The sequence below is a fragment of the Rhipicephalus microplus genome, chromosome X (genome assembly GCF_043290135.1).
Source record: "Rhipicephalus microplus isolate Deutch F79 chromosome X, USDA_Rmic, whole genome shotgun sequence".
Taxonomy (NCBI): domain Eukaryota; kingdom Metazoa; phylum Arthropoda; class Arachnida; order Ixodida; family Ixodidae; genus Rhipicephalus; species Rhipicephalus microplus.
In genome coordinates, this window is record NC_134710.1 from 69,350,825 (window position 1) to 69,374,881 (window position 24,057).

At 44.3% G+C, this 24,057-nt stretch overlaps 1 protein-coding gene across 4 annotated transcripts in view; it reads right to left on the reverse strand.

Moving 5' to 3' along the window:
* The window catches only part of LOC142775598 (uncharacterized), a 70,787-nt gene that overhangs the window by 10,227 nt on the left and 36,503 nt on the right, over window positions 1–24,057 (reverse strand). For 2 of the 4 annotated variants that reach the window (XR_012886810.1, XR_012886811.1), the window contains exons 3-4: window positions 22,794–23,367; window positions 21,482–21,700 (exon numbers count right to left, since the gene is read on the reverse strand). Coding sequence is in view for 2 of the 4 variants with exons in the window: in XM_075877084.1 (XP_075733199.1) it covers window positions 17,439–17,618; window positions 21,482–21,700; window positions 22,794–23,367 (973 nt within the window). In the remaining 2 variants the exon portion in view is untranslated. Of the gene's footprint in view, window positions 1–9,552; window positions 17,619–21,481; window positions 21,701–22,793; window positions 23,368–24,057 lie in introns of those variants that run through there. The other 2 variants (XM_075877085.1, XM_075877084.1) reach the window with 2 other exon arrangements.

Consider the following 24,057-nt stretch of genomic DNA (forward strand, 5'->3'; position numbering starts at 1 on the left):
GTGCATTCCTACCCCTAACTAAAAGTCACATTTTAGCTCAGTACAAGGCATCTGAATATCTAGGAGGGCATGCATCTAGTGACATGCCTTGGACTCATCATATTAATTAGTTAATGAATTCCTCCAATCGGTTATTTGGTAATTATCTATGCCAAAACTTGTCTTCAGCATCATCTTTATCCAAACTAGCTACATATTAGACCTCAATTAAATTCAAGCAAAAAATGACTGTACAATTGATAATAACCATCAAAGTAACGTAATTATTTCTCTGAAATAGAGGTCTAGAAAAAATGTATTAGATTCATTCTTGTGGAAGACATATGAAGTCTTTCATCTCTAATACCTAGATTGTCTTTTCTCTCGCACACCTCTCACTGCATATGTGCTCGACAACCGTTTCACTGCAGATTTTTAAATTCGTTACCCCAGAAAACTCTATCAATATTCCAGAGAATGCTTTTCTCGCCACATGCATGAATAAAATCGCTGCGAATCTGCCATGTGTCTATCAGTGTTCCATTTTTTGGCATAGTTCCCAACAATGTCATGTCCTTCTATCTGATAATGCCCTCATTACTAATATATTTCACATTTCAAATTTAGCTTTGAAGACCATCTGTAAATCAGCAAAATCTAACTCAACAAGCCATTCGTTCAGTGTGCCTGCCCCTCATGTAATGTTCCACATCAGAGTCTATGAGGTATCATGAATAAATAGGTGAATAAATGAACCGATATGCAGGTATGCAGGCACCACTTATATTAGGCAGGTACATATTATCCAACCTTGTGCCAGGGTAGGATGGCAAAACAAGATCAAGGTTGGGTGTACAGAATTTGATACAATGTCAGTTGTATTACCAGCTGTAATAATCAGACAGCAGTATGAATTGATGCCATTAGACCTTTTTAGAATAACTCTGCACCTTCCCATAAATCATAGTTCCTTACAAAATTTCCTCTAACGGAGACGTGCATGGCAACATATGGGAGGACAGATATGCCGGCCTCTCAAATCACTTGAACACCGGGCACATCAATCTTCGTTTGCAGCACATGCTGCATGTGTCTTACCCATAGTATTCTTTGTTCATGCTGCTTCATTTACGCATCTTTGAATGAACCCTAAACTACATACCTCCGATATTTTTTAACGATACGAGTAATAAACATGCAGATTGTGTGCAGGATACTCTCGCGATCAACGATTCTGCATGTGGCAGTGCTACGAGCCACTGGCGCGCCACAAATTCCAAGAAACAATTCCTCTTCCTCTCCTGCTGCCATTTGGGCCTCCGGGTGACGCTGATAACTTGATTATTTGATGCGCAGAACATTGATGGTGTGATTGGTCGAACAATTATAAGAGCCTACGACTTCCGTTTGGTTTGCAAGCAGCTCTCCGCGCTGCTTGCTGTTGTTCGTCGTGTTACCCACGTGCGTGCGCGCACTTCAGACTGCTGCCCGTAACACAGGGTCCATACCGGCACGATTCATATTAGCACCGTGGGCCAGCATGGCAGCAGTGACTAGCCAACAAGCATGCAGCTAGTTGACGGAGTCGACCGAGGGACGGAGTCTTGGCTACCGGCAGTGCGTCGGCAATGGCGTATGCCACGCGAGATTGAGAGAGACACTCGGCGAGAGAATACCAACGTAGGGTAGCGAAGGAAAGGGGAAGGAGTGACATCGCCGCGTTTCTACTATCAAATGCGTCTAACTCTGTCATTACGGCACCGTTTCGGAAAATTCTCACGGCTCCCGTGTTCGTGATACACTCATGCAGAACTTCCCCACTGCAACTGAATTTCGACCTCTGGGTGGTTTAGGGACTATTTAAAGCAACGCTTGTATTGGTGCACAAACGTTGAATAGGCTGGCATTTGGTGTACAACAAAAATCATCATAAAGAAAGTGCAAGAGCTCCCATTCTTCTCTTGTGCATGCTAATAAAAAAATGTGAACATGAAAACTCACGATCGAGCCTTATGAATCCAGATTGATTCCTATACAAGGAAAAAAGGAAACAAAAAAGTCGGAAGTTAAGATAGACAGAAAGAAAAGATATGCACTGAAGAGAGAGAGAGAGGGAAAAATAAACAGAAAGAGAGATACAGAGAAAGGGACAGGGAAAGAAGAAGACTCATTTTCAGAACCAACAGGCAGCACATACAACAGACTAGGCAGAGTTTCGGATATCTGTAGCACATTGTAATTGCTTGTCTTCTCGTCTTGACGACAAAGTCCGAAGCTAAGTCAGCGGCTGACTTATCTATATGCAGCTCACGATGCAGATTAGCCAGTGGTTGTGAAATGGGGTATATGGCGTCATTTGTAGAAAGAAAAGAGAGTCGATTTGTATGTATCTGAATTGTAATTTTAAGGCCGCATGCTGTACTATAATGCTCGTGTGTTCTCAAGACTCTCGAGTATACCGATCGACAGCATTTTCTGACTATGCTGAAAAGTGTCACAGGCCCCTTTAAATCTTTTCTTTCACTCAACACACTTTTCCCCTCAGGACACACCTGCGTATCATATATGGTTATTTGTGCGAAACCCTAAGTGCGGCAAATAAAATGAACATTGTGCCTAACCCAGAAAATGTGCGTGCACCTCATTAGGAAACACAACGACATAAAACCTATATGTTTTTGTTTAGAACAAATTATGGAATATATTTTGCTTGAAACATTATATACACATTCCAGCTGCACCTCTACATATGGTTGTCACTCACTGCTACTGATCGGATTCATAGGACTTTGTCTTCCACATAGAAGCTATGCCTAGCACATTCAGCTAATTCTGTACCATGCTCGTTGTCTGGTGATCGTTGTATATATGCACGTCTTGCGCTTCAAAGTTCTTGCTGCTCTTCCTGCACTTGGCAGTCACCTGATCATGACAGCTCCCTGGCACTTACTACTCACTCAGCAATTTCAATGAATTATTTGCATTAAGCATCCATGAAATCAAATGACACGACACACTTCCCACTTGGAGGAGATTCAATCAATTGTTTGAGGCATGTTTGAGAGCCCCTGAGAATTCACAACGTACTGCCCTCGCACACTTAGATGACATATATCTGTGCAACACATCTGCACACAATCTCAAACTTTCACATGGCTTAGATTACATTACTGGACATTGAAAAAAAGTTAGCGCCTCTTTCACGCATAAGGCGCATAATGAGTCACTGCAGAGTTGGTGAGCTTGGCTATATAGCTTTTACTCTTTCACCTCCCAACTGAATATTTGCTTGCTCCCTTTTTTTTTGCATCTGTTTCTTTTTAATTGCTAGCTCTCTCTTTTTTAATTATTTTATTATTTTTTCTCTATTTCTCTCCCTCTTTCAACTTTTTCAATCTCTACTTCTCCTCCATACTTTTCTTTACAGCCCTCCTGTTAAAATATGGTAATGATCCCAAACCCAGTTGGACTTCGAGGAAGCAGCCCGGAACCACGAGCAGTCGAACCAACTGAGCTCACGCCAGTACATCAGCGCTCCAGCTGTCTGCGTGGTGAGCTGCCGGAATTTCCCCTGCCAACAGAGCCTAGAGTGTCTCCAGCTGCCTCTGGAGAGAGTACCGAATGTCGTCTCCAACCGCTGCCGCACACGTCGTTTCGTCTCCAGTCGCTGCCACGCATGTCGTTGCGATGAGCCACGGATGTCCGACCCTTTTCATGGCGATCCTCATGAAGACACCGAGGATTGGCTGGAGGGTTTTGAGCGCGTAGCCAACTGCAACGGATGAACCGAAGAACGGAAGCTCCGACGTGTTTATTTCGCGTTGCAGGACAGCGCACGAACGTGGTTCGAAAACTATGAAGGTGCCATTCGGTCGTGGGATGATTTCCGATGGGCCCGGAGCTGCTGGCCATATACCCGAGTACAGACTGCAAAGAAAGAGCTGAAGCTGCCTTGCAAGCAAGAAACCAGCGCAACAATGAAAGCGTCGCAATGTATGTGGAAGACATGTGCCGGTTATTTCGCCGGTCTGATCAAAATATGAGCTAGGACAAGAAACTTCAGCACCTGATGCGTGGGGTGAAGCAGGAGATTTTCGCTGGTTTGTTCCGATGCCGCCCGCGGAACGTCGCTGAATTTCGCACCGAGGAGACAACGGTTGAAAAGAGTCTGCAACAGCGAGCGAGGCACGACAATCGAGATGTTAACGTCGCATCCGTAGACGCGGTGCCAGCAGTCTTCGGGAATGGCATCGACGTATTAATAGAGCTCATTCGATCGGTGGTTCGAGAAGAGCTCTAGAAGCTAAACGGCCACCCCTAAACGGTCTCGTCATTAGCGGAAGTTGTTCGGAAGGAGGTGAGACAGGCAGTCCGTGAGCAGCAGCCACAAAGCCAGCCTGTTCAAGCGTCGGTTCCGATGCAGCCCGCAGTCTCGTACGCCGAGGTGCTGAGAGGCGCCCCTGTACCTCCTTTCGTCGCCCCTGGACCTTATTTCACCGCAGCAAGCACGTATCTGCCAAAACCTCGAGTCACGCCGTCCCCAGCCGAGACGAGGATCCGAAAAGCTTATATACGGCGCACACCTGATCGAATTCCGCTTTGTTATCACTGCGGCGAAGCTGGCCATCTTTACCGGATGTGTGAATATCGCCGAGCTGGACTTCGTGGTTTTCCCGTAAACTCTGCCTGACCACGGAATGGGGAACGACGTTTTGAAATCGAGGAGTACTTGTCAATGTGTCAAGGTGCTCGCTTCTCACAGCAGCATCAGTCTCGGTCGACAGCGCCACTGAGGTATCGGTCACCAAGTCCGCGCCCATCTTCAAACTCTCCGAGGTAACTTACCCAAAGCCCGCTTCGGGAAAAATAGAAACGGCAACCTGGGGAGGTAAGTCCGCTGCCGACGCAAGAAAATAACCTCCAGTGCCGATTTCAAAATGTGATGATGGACACGAGAGTACGTGCGGAAACGGTAACGTTGCTTCTGATTTGTTGGTAATTATAGACGGCTACGAAACGACTGCTTTGGTAGACACAGGCGCAGACTATTCCGTCATGAGCAGGGGACTTGCCAGAATGCTGAAAATAGTGCTGACCCCTTGGATAGGACCACAAGTGCGAACCGCCGGGGTACACCTTATCGATCCGGCAGGCATGTGTACCTCTAGTGTCGGGATACGCGGCTTCACCTACGTCGTCAGCTTCATTTTCCTGTCGGAGTGTTCAAGAGATGCACTTATCGAAATGGACTTTTTGCAGGCCAATGGCGCAGTGATGAACTTACAGAAAACGTGCGTCTCGCTCTTGACGAAACACGCCATCGCGACATTCGAAAGTGAAAAACGATTCAATGCGCTCCAGATTGCAGGTGATGATGTAACAGTACCTGCAAGATCCATCTTAGTTGTCACCGTAAAAAAATATGTGTACAACGATTATGAAGGAATGGCAGAAAACAATACTGGGCTATTACTCGAGAAAAGGATCTGTGGAGCAAGAGGTATTGTACGACTGCGTGATGGGTGTACGAGTGTCTTCCTGACAAATTTCCGAAATGAGGTGCAGCATCTTGCGAAGGGAACTGTTGTTGGTCACTTGCACGATTACGTTCTGATTATGGATTTGAATTCTTCCGAGACTGCACCACTACACTCTGACGGTATAGATTCCATACTCCCATCTATCCACATTGAAGCAGCCCTATCACCGAACCAGAAACAAAAATCGAGAGCCTTATACGGGAATACGCCTCGTGTTTTTCCACGTCATCGAAAGTGCAAAGAACATCCATCACCAAACACCGCATCATAATCGATGAATCTGTTAGACCTATTTGCCAGCACCCGTGTCGAGTGTCACGAAAGAGCTAGAGAGAAGTCATCAGAGGACATGTTGAAGAAATGCTCAGGGACGACGTAATTCAACCGTCGGCCAGCCTATGGGCCTCACCTGTAGTGCTGGTGAAGAAAAAGGACCAGACCTTGCGCTTTTGCGTTGACTACCGAAAATTGAACGTCGTCACAAAGCGGGATGTCAATCCCCTTCCCAGGATCAATGACACCCTTGACAGACTACGAGACGTGAAATTTTTCTCCTCTCTAGACCTCAAGAGCGAATACTGGCAGATAGAGGTGGACGAACGAGATTGCGAGAAAACTGCTTTCGACACCCCAGAAGGGTTATACGAGTTCAAGGTACTCCCATTTGGCCTTTGTTCCGCACCCGCCACATTTCAGCGGATGATGGATACTGTGCTGTCCGGATTAAAATGGCAGTCCTGCCTTGTTTATATCGATGACGTCGTGATCTTTTTGGCCACCTTCGATCAGCATGTGGAACGACTACGGACTGTGCTCGAAGCGATTAGTTCAGCAGGGCTGACGATAAAACCCCAAAAGTGCCATTTTAGTTTTCATGAACTGCTTTTCCTCGGTCATGTGTTTAGCTCTTAAGGCATTCGACCTGACCCCGAAAAGACAGCAGCTGTAGAAAAGTTTCCTAGACCGACGGATAAAAGGGCTGTGAGATGATTCTTAGGACTTTGTGCCTATTACAGAAGATTCATCAAAGATTTTTCGAAAATTACGGAACCAATAACCCGACTGACTAAAGAAGACATGCATTTCACCTGGACAAACGAGCAAGAAGATGCGTTCAATGACCTACGACAGCGACTCCTAAACCACCCCGTCCTGGCACATTTCCACGAGGAAGCCGAAACAGAGATTTACACGTACGCAAGCAATTTGGGACTAGGCGCCGTCCTTGTGCAGCTCCAAAATGGAGAGGAAAGAGTGGTCGCATATGCTAGTCGCACTTTTTCGAGAGCTGAAATAAATTATTCGGCGACGGAAAAAGAATATCTGGTGGTAATATGGGCCATACAGAAATTCCGACCGTACTTATATGATAGACCATTTCGAGCAGTGAGCGACCATCACTCACTGTGCTGGCTCGCAGGCCTAAGGACCCTTCTGGGCGACTTCCTAGATGGAGCCTCAGGTTACAAAAATAGAATCTGCACCATTGGAAGATGGAGACGACTTTCCGTTTCTTGGAGTCGTCAGCACAGCAGACATGACTGAACATCAACAATCTGACACGCAGTTGCTTAAACTGATCAAGCATCTGGAAGGGCAACCCGTGCGCATTCCTCGAGTTTTCGTCCAGGGATTGTCCTCGTACCTGATGAGAAACAATGTTTTATACAAGAGAAACTTCGAGCACAGCAGTGAGAAATTCCTACTCATCATTCCTTCGGCCTTGCGACCCGAAATCCTGGTAGCCTGCCACGATGACCCAGCAGCAGGACACCTCGGAGTGAGTAGAACGTTGGCTCGCATCCGCACCAAGTACTACTGGCCAAAGTTACTGGATGCTGTACAGCATTATGTAAGGACATGTAGAGATTTCCAGAGACGCAAAACGCCTCCATTAAAACCTGCAGGATTTCTCCAACCAATCGAACCACCCGAATCTCTGTTTTAACAAGTAGGAATGGATCTACTTGGTTCATTTCCTACGTCATCAAAGGGCAACCGATGGATAGTAGTGGCGACCGACTACTTAACCCGGTATGCCGAGACAGCCTCTCTCACAAGGGGCACGGCTGTAGAAGTCGCTGAATTTTTCGTCACTAACATTGTACTACGGCATGGTGCCCCAAAGGTGGCTACCACGGATCGAGGAACATCATTCACAGCCAATCTGACGCAGTCCATTATTAAACTTACCCACACATGCCATAGGAAAACAATGGCTTACCACCCCCCAACGAATGGGCTGACCGAGCGACTCAACAGAACTCTAACCAATATGTTGTCCATTTACGTCGACTTGGAGCACCGTACGTGGGACAAGATACTGCCGTACGCCACTTTTGCTAATAATATTGCTATGCAGGAGACGACTAAAGTGACGCCATTCCAGCTAGTCTATGGTCGAATAGTTACCACACCATTAGATGCAATGCTGCCTGTAGGCGACAATACAGAGCACAAGCCTGACATCAGCGAATTCATTCAGCGAGCCGAAGAAGCACGGCAGTGTGCGCAACATCACATAAAACCACAACAACGCGTGGATGCAAACCGTTACAACCTTCGGCGGAGAGGAGTCGACTGCGCACCAGGCGACCGAGTTTGGATTTGGACTCCTGTGCGGACGCATGGCCTCTCCGAAAAGCTCATGCGCCGCTATTTCGGCCTTTACCGAGTCCTTCGTCGCGTCAGCTCCTTGAACTACGAGGTGTCACCGGAAGGACAAGTGAGCTCATCACCATGCCGAAGGAGCACAGAAATCGTGCATGTATTCAGAATGAAGCCATACTATGCCAGGCAATGAACATCGAACTATACACATCCAATCATGAGGAATACCTATTTGTCCAATGGAAACCACGTATTCAGACCATCTCAGCAATACTGCTTTTACGCATCGGGACGATGCGTTCTTTGAGGAGGGATAATGACGCAAGGCAGACGCAGTATTCAAACTACACGCGCTAGTTTGTGCGCCCCTTAAGAGAACAGCGTCCCTAAGATGAAACAAGAAAATTCCGTGACGGCGCGCGCCTCCTCAGCACGGGATTTTGATGAAAAAGAAGTGAAACCCTCGGAGATTCATCGCTTTTGCTGATCGCCTGTTAGAAACGCCGCTACATTTTCCTTTACTTTTCGAGCACAAGTTAGCCCCAATAAACAGTTATTCGTACACCATTTAGATTGTGCGCAACAATATATGCTATACTATAAAAGGCTAGGTTGTCTGCTAGCATTATTGAATAGCAGAGTGGTAACCTTTGCATTTGAATGTCCCAGCTCAAAAAAATTTTCTTGCCGAGAATTTCACTTTTTTTCTTACTTTCTGTCTGTTTCTTTCTTTTTTTTCTGTCTCACCTCTTCCCAGAGGGATAAAAACACCGCCATGATGGGCTGCGCGCGGGAGTACGAACACTAAGGGCACAGCCTTGTCAATGTATTTTTGAGGGGAGACGCCAATTTGCACAGCCCAAAGAGGACTATGGCGGCGCCCAGGGAGGCGTTTTTGAAAAGGTCTATTCTACCCATTCTCCTGCTCATCAGAATTATGACATGCTGCACTGGATGAATTGGCATGCCTGTTATGGGAGCGAAGCTGGAGAGGAAGAAGATGATAAAGGGACCATCGGCTGGTTGATGGTGATAGTTTTTTATCTCCAACACATGGCGAACTTCTAGCATAACAGATCTATAAAAGCTCTACTGTGCTGTAAAAAGAAATAACTCTCAAGCAGATACTTTGCTATTCTCTTGACATAGGCGAGGGCACAATGCATTTTCTCGACCTATCAGCATAGCAAAGTATCTCATATTACAGATCTGCATAGTAAATCTACCTGCATATTAAAGTACCTAAAGTGGCGTAGCTATCTGCAGGATAAAGTATCTGCACAGCGGGACATAGTAATAGTGTAGATAGCTAGGCCAGTTGGCTTTCACGCTGCTTGCTACCATGGGCATAATGTAGCTTATGCCATGCTGTGATAAGCGTCTCAGTGGGAGTGGCAACTGTGCAAAGTACCTTGAAGGTATGTTAAATGTTCCAAACAAAAGAGTATTTAATTTCACTATGGTTCTATTTTTACAACCTATTGGGCTCTGAAAAAAAGGTAGCCCTCACACGTAAGGTTAAAAACCACATATCTGTGATGAAATAAAAGTGCAATGTACATAGAGCCACAGAGATATGTTACATGTTCCGCCTGTAGTTTGCACATACTGCTATAGCAATCACTTTTATATTGGCATAAAGAGAAAGTAAAAATGTTTATTCATCTGCTTTTTTAAGGTGCAAAATATATGTCTCATGCAGAGGCTGCACTGACAAAATGGTGACAAAAAATATGGTAAAAAATTATTGCACATACACAGAAAATAGAAAAAAAAGAAAAAACTGCAAATGCGGAATGTTCTAAAGCACTACTGCCGCAACCAACATCATGTCTGACAACAAAATGTGCCCAACGAAATGGGGAGAGTCAAGATGGGTGGTGGCGTGGTGTATGATGAACCACTCACACCTAGCTCGATCATTTTTCGTTCACTCAGTATGCAAGAAAGTTTAAATAGAATAATGTATGGTTGATTGAATGTCAACTTTTTAGTCTATGCCAAAATACACTTGTATGATGTCAATATCTCTAGGTAATTGTTAGACTGACAAACGTATTGATTTTTACATTTATATTTACTAAGGAGACTGACAACTAACAAGCCAGAACGTGTATATGGATCTTTATGTATGCTGGGATACCCAGAATTGAATAAAATGCACTTTGAGATTAAAAATCGTAGCAGCTGCCCTGTGGTGCCGCTTGGTGGTGAAGCCTTAGTATTGAGTTTTGGAGTCATTAAATTGCCGTTGTTGCTTGCTGATGTGCATAAAACGAGGCCTAAAATTACAGTAGGTGTATAAAAGACATCCTCACCTTCTTTGCCTATTGCATTGTAAAAGGAGTTGATACTGAGAAGTGTTTTCTTCACGACATCCTAAAATTAGCATTTCACCATGGTGCGCATGCATACAGCATCACAAGTAATTTGGCGCATGCACTCCACCATGGCAGAACCCGGTGCAGGTACACTTAACAGCTGTTGGCCACTGTACGCAACATGTGCAGCATATATTAAGACTGCATCGGCAACAAACTTTGATTAAAGATGTTTCATTGCTTTTCCCTGTTTCAATTGCGTGATTAGACACTCTCACACTCTCAGTTGTAAGCTCTGAATCGCAACAAAATAAACAAGTACATTAAACATTGTTGATAGTCTTTTCAAGGTATGGGACTTCTAGAAATTTAAAAAGCACAAATACAGCATTTGTAGGAAATAATAAGGCCCGTAGAGTCCACACAACTCTTAACACAGAGTAAATAAGCGATAATTGCATAGCTGGTAAAATCACATTTATGGAGTGAAGTAGCCAGCTGCACTACATAAGCTCTCATGTTTTGTGCTCATAATCTGCCAGCAGGGATAGAAACGATCATACTTCAACAATATTTAATTTGGTATGGTAAATAATTCAATATTTTTGCACACCCTTAGAATATTTGCAGTGTAGGAATCTTCATGATGCATATAACTTTTCGTGTTGGCTTTACAAGTTTTCTGCAAAAAGCTTGTGTGCCATGATGATAAAATGTTTTAACAAAGCCTTCATAGAAACTGTTCTAATTGTTCTAGACTAGTTTTTTACAAAGTAATTGTAATATTCATATATATTCATTTTCTACAAGCATATTTGTGTAGCTATTTGATTGATATATTAACCCCTATTCGGCCTATGACCACTTGGAGTGTGGAGACAGGTTGTTAAAAGTGAACTTACAGGCTGTACAGAGTAGACGAAAAAATCTGGATTATTTTTGCGCGAGTGCCAGAGCATGTCAGTTGAAAATAAATATGAGATACATATTGCAGGCTGGGGCTGTGACTAAAGGCATGTGAACATGCCTTTTTGCCAGAACATGCCTTTTTGCCAGTACTAAAGCATTTCATGTTGAGAAAAGAGTGATGTATGTATTATTGACACATCTGTTAGAACTTCCAAAGGTAGAAATGTTTCTTGAACAATGTTTTGTGATGCTGCTTGATGTTAAAGGACTGTGACATAGCACATTGCCATACTGTGCAAGCGTCCGATTTCTTACATATTTGTTGGCAAAGCGACAAAAACAGATAGATGCAAATTAACACGTCATGTGTTTGTTGTCTTATGCGAGTCTCAATCATTCCCTCACCGAAGCTATGCACCATCTTGCCAAGTTATATACCAAAGTTAAACTATTGCAATGTATGTGGCATCATTGACACAAGCAACAACAGGAATTATGCTAAAGCTCTTGTAAAATCGCAGCCTGAAGATGACAACCAATTTACCTCTGTTGGGAAAAAAGTGCTAAAATTCGGGATGTCACTATTTGCATATGTTGTGAGTGCTTCAGTGGAGTCTTATGAACTTGAAATGGTGGTGCTCCCAAAAAGAAACTTTTCTCTCTCTACTGCGACCAACGTGGAAAAAGAACTATGCAGATTAGTATAAGTAAAATAGATCACAGTTGGGAAAAGTTATGTCGTGCCTGACACTATAAGTGAATGCAAGAGTACTTATATTAGCAGTGCTTTGGAAGTGAAATATTATATTCAATAGGAACTTCAGCTTGCTCTGCAGTGGTGTTGCTGTAGGGTGCACACCTCCGTACTGCTGTGGCAGCATTTGCTAGAACTAAAGCCTCTTCTATAGGGTCACCACATTCTTGTACAGGAGTCCGACAGGTAAGAACTATTGCAGGTAACGCGAGCTGAAGTGGTCACTGTTCCTAAGCGTGCACACCAGGTTTTAATTCCAGTGTGTCTGATAGCTCCAGTAGAGTACACATCACGACGCCTGGAGCCATCCCTGCGTGGCCCCAGCTAGATCGACTGTGACAAGCGGTATACTTTTATTGAGACAACTGCATGGGGATGAGAAAAGGACATTGTGCAAGGAAATATTTTCAAGTAAATGTTAGGACTTGCGGTGAGGGGATTATGCAAATGTCTGATAGGCCATCTTGGAATGAACAAGCAACTTTTGTACCTAGTCTCTCCTCTGTTAGTGGAGTCTGAAAAACATTTGCAGTACAAGTTCATGGCTACGGAAAGATGATGGCCAGGAGATGCCCTACTGAAATTTTGACCTACACCCTTTTTTCGTGCCCTTCCTGGTGCGCTGGAGGTTTTGCACCATAGGTACCAGATCCTTGAGTGGGTACACCTGAAGGGCTTATGATTGAGCTCACTCTTATGTCTGCTTTACCTAATGGCCAAACCTGGTGCTGGAGCTTGTTTGCCCAATAAAAATTGTTATAAGAAAAGAGGCTTCATGTATTACAAAAACAAAGCTAGAGACTGAAAGATTACCATGACATATCCTGTACAAAGACCTCACCTATGCAGTCCGCTAATGAGCCCCAAATGGCCTTTGTGGTGTGCCTTATTGAACAATAAAAAAGCATGTAGCTCAATTGATGTTATCTTTTTTTTTTAATTCAGGAAGTTCAGCTTGAAAAAACTGGGTTGTCATCAGTGATACTACATACACAGTGCATAAAACCAGTGAATATAAACTGCAATGATGGCACCAAAAGTGTCAGCTTCATAATGGAATTCACCCTCCTGGAAGCCTCATTTGGCATTACTCTCTATGCATTATAAACAAAGTATTTTGATAACTTCATTGCTTCTTATTCCTCAATTCATAAAATCCTACCTCATTCATGGCTTGCTGCGAACCCAGTAATTATTCACCTATGAGATATGTTACGAAAAGTGACCAGCTCATTTAAGATATCTACTAGCCTTAGGGTTAACTTAATTAAATAGAGGCTTTAATAAGCACTGGCTTTATTAAGTGCCCATCCTGTCAATAAAGTTCGAGCTTGACAACTTTATAGCCATCTTTTTAAGACTTTTGATGACTGGGAATGCAATGCATCTCGACACCTGATGACAGCCACTTGCCTAATTACCACCCCATCTAACCCACAAGCAGCCTCTGTAAGATGCTTGAACATGTACCATCATCTTGGGTTGCCATGAGTTTGCTGAAACCCTCTTGTTCTTAGTTCTGGCAGAGCGGGCTTCTCAGAAATCAATTTTTTTTTTTTGCAAAGGTCAGCTTATTGTTTCATTTACAAACTGCACGTTTAATTTTTAACCATTCTTCAGTGGGTATTTCTTTTGATTACTGGAAAGAACTTCATAAAGCAAACCACGAATTCCTACTTTTGAAATAATATTTATGTAACATGGATGGTCATCACACATACTTAGCTCGAGTGCATATTTGCTTAATAATCATTTTCTATTTGGAGCATATATGCATTGGCAAGCAATGTGGAGTACCATTAGAGTCGGCTTAGACATTAAGCTCTTTTCGAGAGATGCCATGCCACAATCTCGAATCGATTTTGCAATAAACTAGAAGTTCATTTTTTTGCAAACTGCTTGTCGCAAGATAATTTTCCAGGGTAAATTCACATGGAATCGTTGCAAAGGCTGAAGCCACGGCGATGCTATCCACTGTATCACCATTAATGAGACAGAAGATGGTGCATGTATAATTAAGGCACACTCAAGGACTAATGAACGTACTTAATTTCCATTTTGCACACACGCACGTGTTGTGCATTACCTCACTACACTGCATGCACTTCGCCGCATAACACGCCTGCGTTGCAGCAATGTTGACCAATTTTAGAAAATACGTTAAGGGGTCGGACATTTAAGCTAGACAATGCTCCCAGCAATGAATTTTCCTTTTCTTTTTTTATTTGTATACACCTACCTAAACAGACACTGCTTAGAAGACCGATTGCCATCATCGGCGACAACATAGGACGATGGCGTCGGGTGGACGCCTGATAATATCCCGTCGCCTCCACCTTGCACATACCGTATCTACCTCGCACAATTACGCAAAAGGAAGCTTCAAAGTAATTCACCCAAATGACAGTCCAACCGATACCGATCGACCCTCAGCAACACAAACAGCACACGTCCACGTACGCCGCAATACTACAGTTGTGCATGAAACAGGTATTCACAAATATCGCCTTTAATTCGCGCTCGTACGGCTCGTTATTATTGCTTACAGATTTGGCGGCAAACAGAGATATTTGGTGTTATCTACTGAGAACAGCGGTGAAGTTCTATTCGCCCATCAGTGTTTAAACACTGCGACTTCACAGTAACTACCAAAAGCGGCAGCAACTTGCACTTGAATCACTTTCTATACCACTCTCTTATGCAACGCGACTACGTTCCCTCGGGCAGAGGCGGTTCTCGCTATTGCAAACAGCTCATGGTCACAACCAACACCCACCACGGAGAAAAAAACAAACACGGCATACTGTTACTATACAGCTGTAACCACCATAGTGTTTCTAGCAAGCTAGTGAGAAACTGCACAACTTGAACCGTCGAAGAAGATCTTTAAGCTAAACCTTTCTACCGCTACCTATTATTACACTTCAAGCCAAGTCGGTTTTAAGCGGCTATATGGGTGACTGGAGCGCAACATGGAGGGAGGATCATGGTTTTCTACGTTGTTGCTTATGTAAATGTTCTTTTTTTTTCTTTTCCAGTAGAACATGCAACATTTCATTTATCAGTGTTTTCTATTGTATTTCTTCCGAACTCGTATTTTTTTGTATACTTAGAAGTTGTACATAGTTTTTTATAATTCATACTGTGTTTTAAGTCGTTGAGCAACACGCATTGTTTTGATGATTGCCAGAGTGCTGTTTCATTTTTTTGTGTGTGTATGTGCCCTGCCGATTTCTAGGTAAACCTGAAACTCTGATGTAATGTGCTAATTGGTATTATTTATTTCCTGAAGTTTGAAAATCGATGTCCAATTGTTTTCGTATTTGTGTTTTGTGGTTCTCTGATGCGGTGTACAAGGGGTAGGAGCCTCGTCAAGCTGCTAACATAGCAGCTTTTTGCTCCTATCCTTGCATTTTCTTTCCGCTATTTTGTAAATAAAATGCTCAATAAAGCTGAATCTGAAAGCTTTAGACATATCGCAACCTACATCTAAGCACACGTCCCGCCATTTCGTAGTGTGCAATGCAGCGCTGAATTTTACACTGCATCCTGCTACCAGTTCCGAGTCTACCATGGTCAGAACCTCGCAGGAGAGACCGGATTTATAGGCAAATGCCTGTTTTGTTCCTTGCGTTCCCATCGTGCCATTTTTATATATGAGCCTGAATTATAGGTTCAGATGGGCTTTTATGGTGTTTTCATAGTACCTATAAATGCCTTTTTTGGATATTTGTGCATAAATGCTTATAAGGGCCTATAAATGCCTATTTTGGATGTTTGTGCATAAATGCTTATAAGTGCCTATAAATGCCTATTCTCCAAATGAGCGCGTATATGAGCGCTATTCAAGCCCAAGTTTTGTTTTCGAGCATGGTGTGAAGCTGTTATTCATGTAAAAAAGGCAACATTGATATTTCTAAACACTATAAGGTTCAACAAAGACAAAGCTGACATGCTGCGAAGGATTGGAGGAGGAGCATGAGGAGTGCAAAAGACGCTATTTCAGCATCCCTAGGTGGAAGATCGTCTCGGTGTCTACAGGGGAAGGAGGAGAGAGAATTAAGGATGTGGTGAGAAAATAAAAGTGAGGTCTATGGCCGAGGACGTGGCGACCACCTTCTTCAAAAAGCTGTCATGTGCCCTGAAGGAACTGAAGAACCCCCTAAAAACCTGGGTGTTGCGGTGATAAAGGAAGAGCAGGTTTTTCTGGGCAGCCGCGGGTAGCTGGAGAACAAATGAAAAACCATGGAGGACCACTCATAGAATGCTCTTGATTAAATGGGGGCGAAGTTCGCCAAATTGTTACACTTTATACAGCGAAGCCTGAGACAGGCGCTGGCATGTTTACAATCAATGGTGTATTTAGCATGAATTCACCATAAGCTTGAATATGCTTGTTCTCTATGAGATCCCTTATTATATGTCCTTAAGTGACAAACATGAAAAACTACAGAACAGCACTTCAAGGTCTGTCCTATGCCATTACTCAAATATATATTATTATTATAAAAGCATTAAAAATTAAGCAATATAAGAAACTATAAGCAATATAAAAAATTAAGTTGAATGGGAATTACTATCATCGCGTCTAATTAGACTGCACTTAAAACTTATATGTCAAGGATTTCATGCTAAACTCACATTCGAAAGCGAATGTACCTAAACAGTCCTCTTCGCTCAATGGTAATTAAAATTTTAAAATGTCGTGACAGAATGAAATGGCTTATAAAGAAAATGAAGTGTGTTGTGTCAATGAAGGTGTATATTAAAAGGATACTTCTAGATTTCATGGCCAATCCCCCATAGTGGGTATGTGCCAGTGCGAAGGGGCAACAACAACAACAACAACAATGAAGGTGTGTTTTCTTTGACACTGTAACCCATCTTCTGCAGCGCCTTCAGGTAAAAAATGTGATGTGCATGCGGCTTTTGTTTTGTTTGTAATTTATTTTTTAAGTGTCTCTCTCTAGATGACATAATAGGTGGTAGTTATACACTATAAGTTCTTGCATGCCCAATGAAAAACATTCTACCATGGTGATTTTTCAAATTGCTTCGCTACGAGCCACAGAAGCATGATGCGAAGATGCAAACTTAAATTCCTTGCCTCTCGTCCCATGTAGCCATCGTGAGCCTTATTCCTTCCCTGTTTTCTTCGGTATCGGGGCTGGAGAATCACATGACACATACACACCAAGAACAACATGCATAAGCAAGGTCACGCACGCATGACGTGCCCCAGCCTACTCGTACGCGTACGACATCGATGTTGTGTCGTTTCGGCGTTCTCTGTTGTGTAGTTCCAGTTCCTGTGGGATGGATCAGTCAGTGCGTGTACTTTAGGAGAGGCTCGCAAAGATCGTGTATGCGTGGGAACTCGGCGGCGCATGTCGTGCACTGGGTCCAGTCGAGCGTCACGTATGGCATATGGTTCTGAAAGAATACCCGGAGGTCATAGCTGTCGGTAACCACGTATCGAAGTGCAGGCAGGGCTTCGACCAGGAACTGCAAAGCGTTTACTGTCAGATCGAGCACCTTCAGTGTTTTTCTTTCTTTCGTTTGCCTTATAATTTGCACACCTAACTTTAAAGTCACATTTCACTAACTCTAACCACAAGGGCTACTTTTAAGAACGAACCAGTATTGTCCTTGTGCACAACTAATGGCAGTATTGCCGAGAGCTTTTTTGGTGACAACAGGTGAAAGACGTTACCTTTGGTTCAAAGTACAACAAAATTTGCACAGACAGAGAAGTGGGAAGAGCACTGCATGCTGGCATCACATCGTGCTTTTTACAGTCAGTAACAACTTGAAGAAAAATGAAAGCTCTGCCCATACAACTGCAGGGTGACTGCGCTTCACCAGTGAAAGACAGTTGTGTTGGCTGGTTTCTGCTTCAACCATCAGTACATTTTCTTGGTTAATTTAACTACTATGCATATTAAGAGTTAAAGGTTTGTTTTTACTACCTAAAGCCTTATGTTTGCCTAAGCAGCGATGTCAGAATCTGTGATGTAATTTACAAGCACAGTCAAGCTTTTTACTTACAACAATCACTACCAATGAGTTTCTGTATGGCAAATTCAAGAATCTGTAACACTCAAGGAGCGCTTGACATCACGAAAATCAGTAAGCGCTGTAAGAAGCAGCAATCGTGCTGTGGAGGTATTGTAATGGCTGTGGACGAAGCTGACATTTTAGGGGCGAAGCTCCTTATAGCGGCACCCGTTCGTCCCCCGTAGTATGTAACATGTATAACATTTTGACCTCCAAGGTAGTGCCAGTGAGAGACTTCTTCTGTGCGTTGTTGAACAATAAAAAATAGTGCTCAATGTACATGTCAATGGCTGCTAATGGGGAATGAGAGACAGGCGTATTCGGCTTTTAGTTAACGCGCAGGCTGCGATCACCATTAGCAGCCATTGGCATGTACATTGAGCACTATCTGACAAGAAAGGGTTGCTACGTTATACTCGCTGGGTGTAACTTCCTTAGCTTTAGAAAGGTTTAGCGAGCGTTGAGCCGTAGTGCCATGAATACAATGAACTTGTATATACCATGAATGAACTCGAGGTGGTTAAAGGTGGGAAGTGGACCCGAAGCGCAAGCCCTAAGAAAGTGTGCGTGTGCCACCTCTCGTTTATTCCTTGCAATGTCCGCTGGATGGCGGTGCTTCTATATGGGGAATGTATGATGAAAAGATGCGAGATGGTGGTACTTAGAGTGTTGAATAGATGGACGAAAGGACACATAGACAGATGCATGGATGGACGCATGAACGGACGCAGGGGCGGCTGCATGGACGAACGCAGGGACGGACGCACGAACAGACGCATGCACGGACGGGCTGATGGACGCATAGACGGTCACACTGACGGACGCATGGACGGACGGAAACAAGAACGAATGGACGGACGAATTCTTCGCCCCACTCTCCATCATTCACTCCGTGGATATGCTGCCATTTTTTTTTCTTGAAGTTGTAACTTAGCATAAATGATGTGAATATCGAACAGGTGAACAAACAAGTTCAAATATAAACACTGCTACACTAGAATGTAAACATACGACAGAAGTCTGTCTGGTTGGGTATGAAACTGGGAGATGATTTAGACTCCAACCAAAAGTTTTGCAGAAAACCCGACGTTTCAAAACAGACTTGGTTCCTTTTTCAGGGGTGACTGCAGAGGCTACGTAGCAGCGGTGTCTTCAAAGCACTTGCGGGGTGGATAATGACCCCCCCCCCCTTTCTCTCTTGTTTTGCCGTGGAGCACAGTCCGTGTGTATACACTGGGGCAAGGGTTCCGAGAGAGCGGTTGATGTTACGGGCTGTCCTCTGTATGTGCCACAACTCGAGTACCAAACCTTCCCCTCCAGCTCGGCTGGCTTTCAAGGATGGCCGTCGCTTCGAAATTTATATGGTGATCCAACGTCTTGGCATGTTCGGCGACTGCGCTGCGCTCTCTGTAGAACTTCCGCACATAGTTGGCGTGTTGCTTCAGTCGTTCCGGTTTTTTGTCTCTCCGATATACTAAGAGGGGCACACGGCGCACGGAATTTCGAAAAATGATAACGGGGGTCCTGTCTATTGTTGGCCATTCCAGAGGAGGAGGCGGCCCAGTGTACACGAAGGCACGTGCGCAATACGAACCCCTTCCTTCTTGAAGATCCGCACAAACATCTCGCTGGTTCCCTGAACGTATGAAACCGATACGCGTTTCGGGGGGCTGCCCATTAAGGTTGATTGGGGTTTTTGTATCCTCTGTTGCTATGGGTGGCGGTTGGCGGCTCGAATGAAGTTTTTTGGGTATCCGTTTTTCCTGAGGTCCGCAATTACGCGGGCCTCTTCTTTCTTTCGCTCTGTGTCATTGGAGCATAAGTTCCTAGCTCTCTCGAGTAGCCTGGTCACAACTGAGGCCTTGTGGCAGGCGGGGTGAGAAGAATCAAATTGAAAGTAGCGGCCAGTGTGCGTTGGCTTCCTATGAACGGAGAACTCCAAGCCGTTGCGCTTTCTTGCCACCTGGACGTTGAGAAAGGGCAGGCAGTGGTCGCTTTCACACTCGTTCGTCAATTGTATGGCTGGGTGCACGGAATTTAGGGGTAGCCTGAAGTTTTCAACTTTAGACGTCCTAATGTCGCAAAAGCAATCGTCCATATAACGCAGAAAAAGCCTAGGTCACGGCGAGGAGCTGGGTGCTTTCTCGTCTATGTACTCCATGATCAGGTTTGCCATCGTGACGTAGATGGAAGCTCCCACAGCGGTTCCCCTGAAAATAGTTTCTTTGTAGGAGAAGTACGTACTGGACAGGCAGAACTCTAGTAGACGGCAGAGCTTGTCAACCGCCAAAGAAGTCCTTTCACTACGGCTCGCGTCCTCCTCAAGTGCAGAGTGGGCAGCGGAGACAGCTAAGGAAACTGGCACGTTGGTGAACAATGACGACGTCGAATAAGACCATGCTCTCGTCATGGTCGATGCTCACATCTGACGCTAGCTGCACGAAGTGGCTGGAGTCACGGACATGAGTTGGTGTCTTCCGGGTTAGTGGGGCGAAGATTCGGTGTAGAAAATTTGAAAGGGCTCGGCATGGGGAGGAAGTAAAGAAGTAGTCTACAATCGGTCGGAGGGGGACGTTAGGCTTGTGAATTTTCGGTAGTCCATAAAAACTCGGTGCAGATCCGTTACGGCAGATTAGTAGCAGGTAAACTGTTCTGAGATCCAGGTAATGCTTGAAAATGTCCGCGAGCGAGTAGCTTGTTCAGCTGTGTCTGTTTAACACTGTAATTTTGAAAAGATCCCAATTGAGTTAAGCCTAATTTCTTCTCTGGCGCCCGGCCTCATGCTTTGGACGGCTTTCTCTACAGCTGCGACAAGTTTCCGTAGACGGGGCGTCGTTGACATGTTATAGACATGTCCCTTTGCCAGGACAGAAGTTTCCCGATAAGTGAGTGGACGAGATGAAAGATTGGTGACAAACCAGGAATTTTGGACGCTTTGGGTGGAACTCTGGTGGAACAGGTAGAAGAGTTTCCTATCCTGAGTGGTTCGGTGCTTTTTTGCCGTTGATGCCGCAACGGAGCCCGCGAACGCTTTGACCTCAGACATCAACTCAGGGATGCGGTGCTCAAGTTGACGCTTAGCGAAGAAAAGGTCCAATTCTTTTTTCCGTAGAGAGGCATTAATTTCATGAAGGCGGGCGTTGATCAGTTGTTGTTCCGCTCTCGTGACAACTTCCAAGCCTTTAGGGGTCGACGGGCTTCTTCAAACTTTTGGTTGGAGTCTAAATCATGTTACACTACTGTGAAGTTGATGCTCAAGCATCTAAATAACGTAACGAGACCTTAAGAAAGAAAATCATGGGAAGTGTCACCTCCATGCGCTGCAAGCTGGGGAAGAACTTCTTGGTTTCGAACACGTGCTCCGGCGTTATGTCCCAGACGGCACCAGTTTTGCCGTCGTATCGCTCCACGTCTGCCCCAAGTATGAGGCTCCACGACGTGTGCAGAGAGGGGCGTGCCGCCAGTAGCATGCTCGCCAGCGAATTGGCTGGGCTCAGGATCTCGTGCAAAGATGTCTGAAGCTCACACAGCTGTAGCAAAAAAAAAACAAAAAACAAAAAAACATGGGCAAGCGTTACTAGCAACTGACTTTTACAGCAGAGATGTCTCAGTCTTCCAAGTGCCCCCACCGTTAAAGTAGTAGCCTTGCAAATCACAGACCGAAGGGAGGAGTGAATAGGAAAATACAAAGAAATTATAATTACAATAGTCATGACACTTGAGATTACTAAATTCCAGCCTGGGCTACACTCCTGGCACACAGCATGCAGAAAACCCTCATCGCTATCATAAAGGCTGCTTGATAGATCACTAATGCATTCGCCTTTATTTTCTTATATTCTCTTAGAGTGCAGTGTCCACATGTGGACGCGACTTCTGCTGTGGACGTCCTGTTCACACGTGGACAGGACGTCCTGCATAGTTGATGCTTCTTTTGACCTCAACGTGCCATAATTAATACAGCTGTACATATTGGTGAAGTCACTACAATGTGCAACTTTGGCAAAGGGAGGTATTGGGCTAGTTTTGCGTAATTAAAATATCATGCAAGAGTTACTGGAACATAAAAAGTTAAAGAGGACACACGTTACAAAGTAGGCACTACAAGGGCAACACCACACTTTGTAATGCTGCATTTTGCTTCATAATGCTCAATAATAATCGACTTGTCATTCAATATACTGTATTTCGAGATATGTTCCACAACTATAAATGAATTGCAAATGCACATTTCACTTAAATTTCATTCTTCTTATGCATTACTGAAACATGACTGACAGCACAATCATGATGTACTTAATTAGATGCTAATTACAATTATTGACACTTACACAACAGAATATACTGCCTGCTTTCTTTTTTTTCCTGAAATGTAACAAGTGCCTTGCAATATTGTTCTGCAAGTTTTACACACTTGCAGGTGAATGCATCATAACTAGAACCTAAAGACATGTACCCTTATATACACTCTTACAGATGTGCTAACTTACTTGTGCAACTTGAAATCCCATGATAATGTTAATGCTACACTTTGTACCCCATTCGATGCAATTCAAAACCTACAGATGCATCGCAATGAAGGTGCCTTTCAAAAATTGACAATGTGCAAATGTGGCAACTCACGTAGGGACAATCTACAAGCAGGCCACAAATAGTCGCGGCACATAAAAACAAGTTGCGCGACCCCAACGCTGGCGTGCTGCCGATGAGCCGCTTCAGTTGCGGATAAGTCCCGCCAATGTCACGCCAGGCAGCTCCCGGCATCTGTAGTCGCAGGTCATGATGCAGGACGAGCGTTTCCACAGAACGGAACAGATCGATCAGGGTGCGGACGAAGTCGCGGTTATGGACGACCACGAGCGTCTTGGCGTTGTACAGTACAAGTCCCGCAGCTGCGCCCAACGGCCGGCACTCGTCAAACGAAGCACAGCCGGAAAACAGGGCAGCCACCACACGGTGGTCACTGAGGAAGCCGTGGTTCTCGACGAATGCGTTGGCGGTAGTGGTGATGAGGTGGCCTTTGTCGTCGAGAGACAGACCCTGCGGGAGTTTTGTTGTCGAAGATGCAGACGAGGAGGACACTGACGGTAGCCACGGTTTTTCCAGCTTGAGCACAACGTGGTCCTTGCGTCTGCAAACCTTGTCAGGGTCTTCCCCCAGGTCGCGGATTACCTCTCTGGCAATCATGTTGAAGAAACTGCAGCAGAACAGAGAGGCATGGAGGTGACATCAAAGAAAATGCTGATCAAAGTTAGGCTCATTCTGCGGCAAGATCGAAAAGCATCTTTACTTTTGAATCGGCACTCGAAATAATAGAAAAACTTGAGTAGAAAGAACACAGGATTTGTCATGCGGCCTTCCTGCACAGGTTTCTTCTGTGATTTTTCCCCGCCAATTCAAATCTATGCATCAACTACTTTGGCCAGCTTTCTACTTTACTAGAGAAATATCTTTATCATTATGAGCCAAGTAAAGTTGATAGAGCATGCATAAAATGGGAAACATGTTACTTAAGCTAAAATAGAAGCTCCATATGTATGAAAAGAGGGCACGCATAAAACAAACACATGTGGTGATGCAGTCTTCAAACCTGCCAAGCATTTTTCTAAACAGTGAAAGTCATGGTAACAACTAAGCGTGGCAAGTTGAATGTGGTCAGATGTTCATAACAGTAAAAAAAATTTTTTTTTTGAGATTTACGTGTTACAACCCAAACATAATCACGAGATGCATCGTTGTAATGGACTCCGCATGACTTAGACTGCCTGACGTTCTTCAACATGAACATAAATATGAGAACATTGGCGCTCTTGTGTGCCGAAATCTGGTTGCGAATCCAATCATCAGCCTTATGAGGAATCTCACTGCAAGCGATAGTTTATGACCA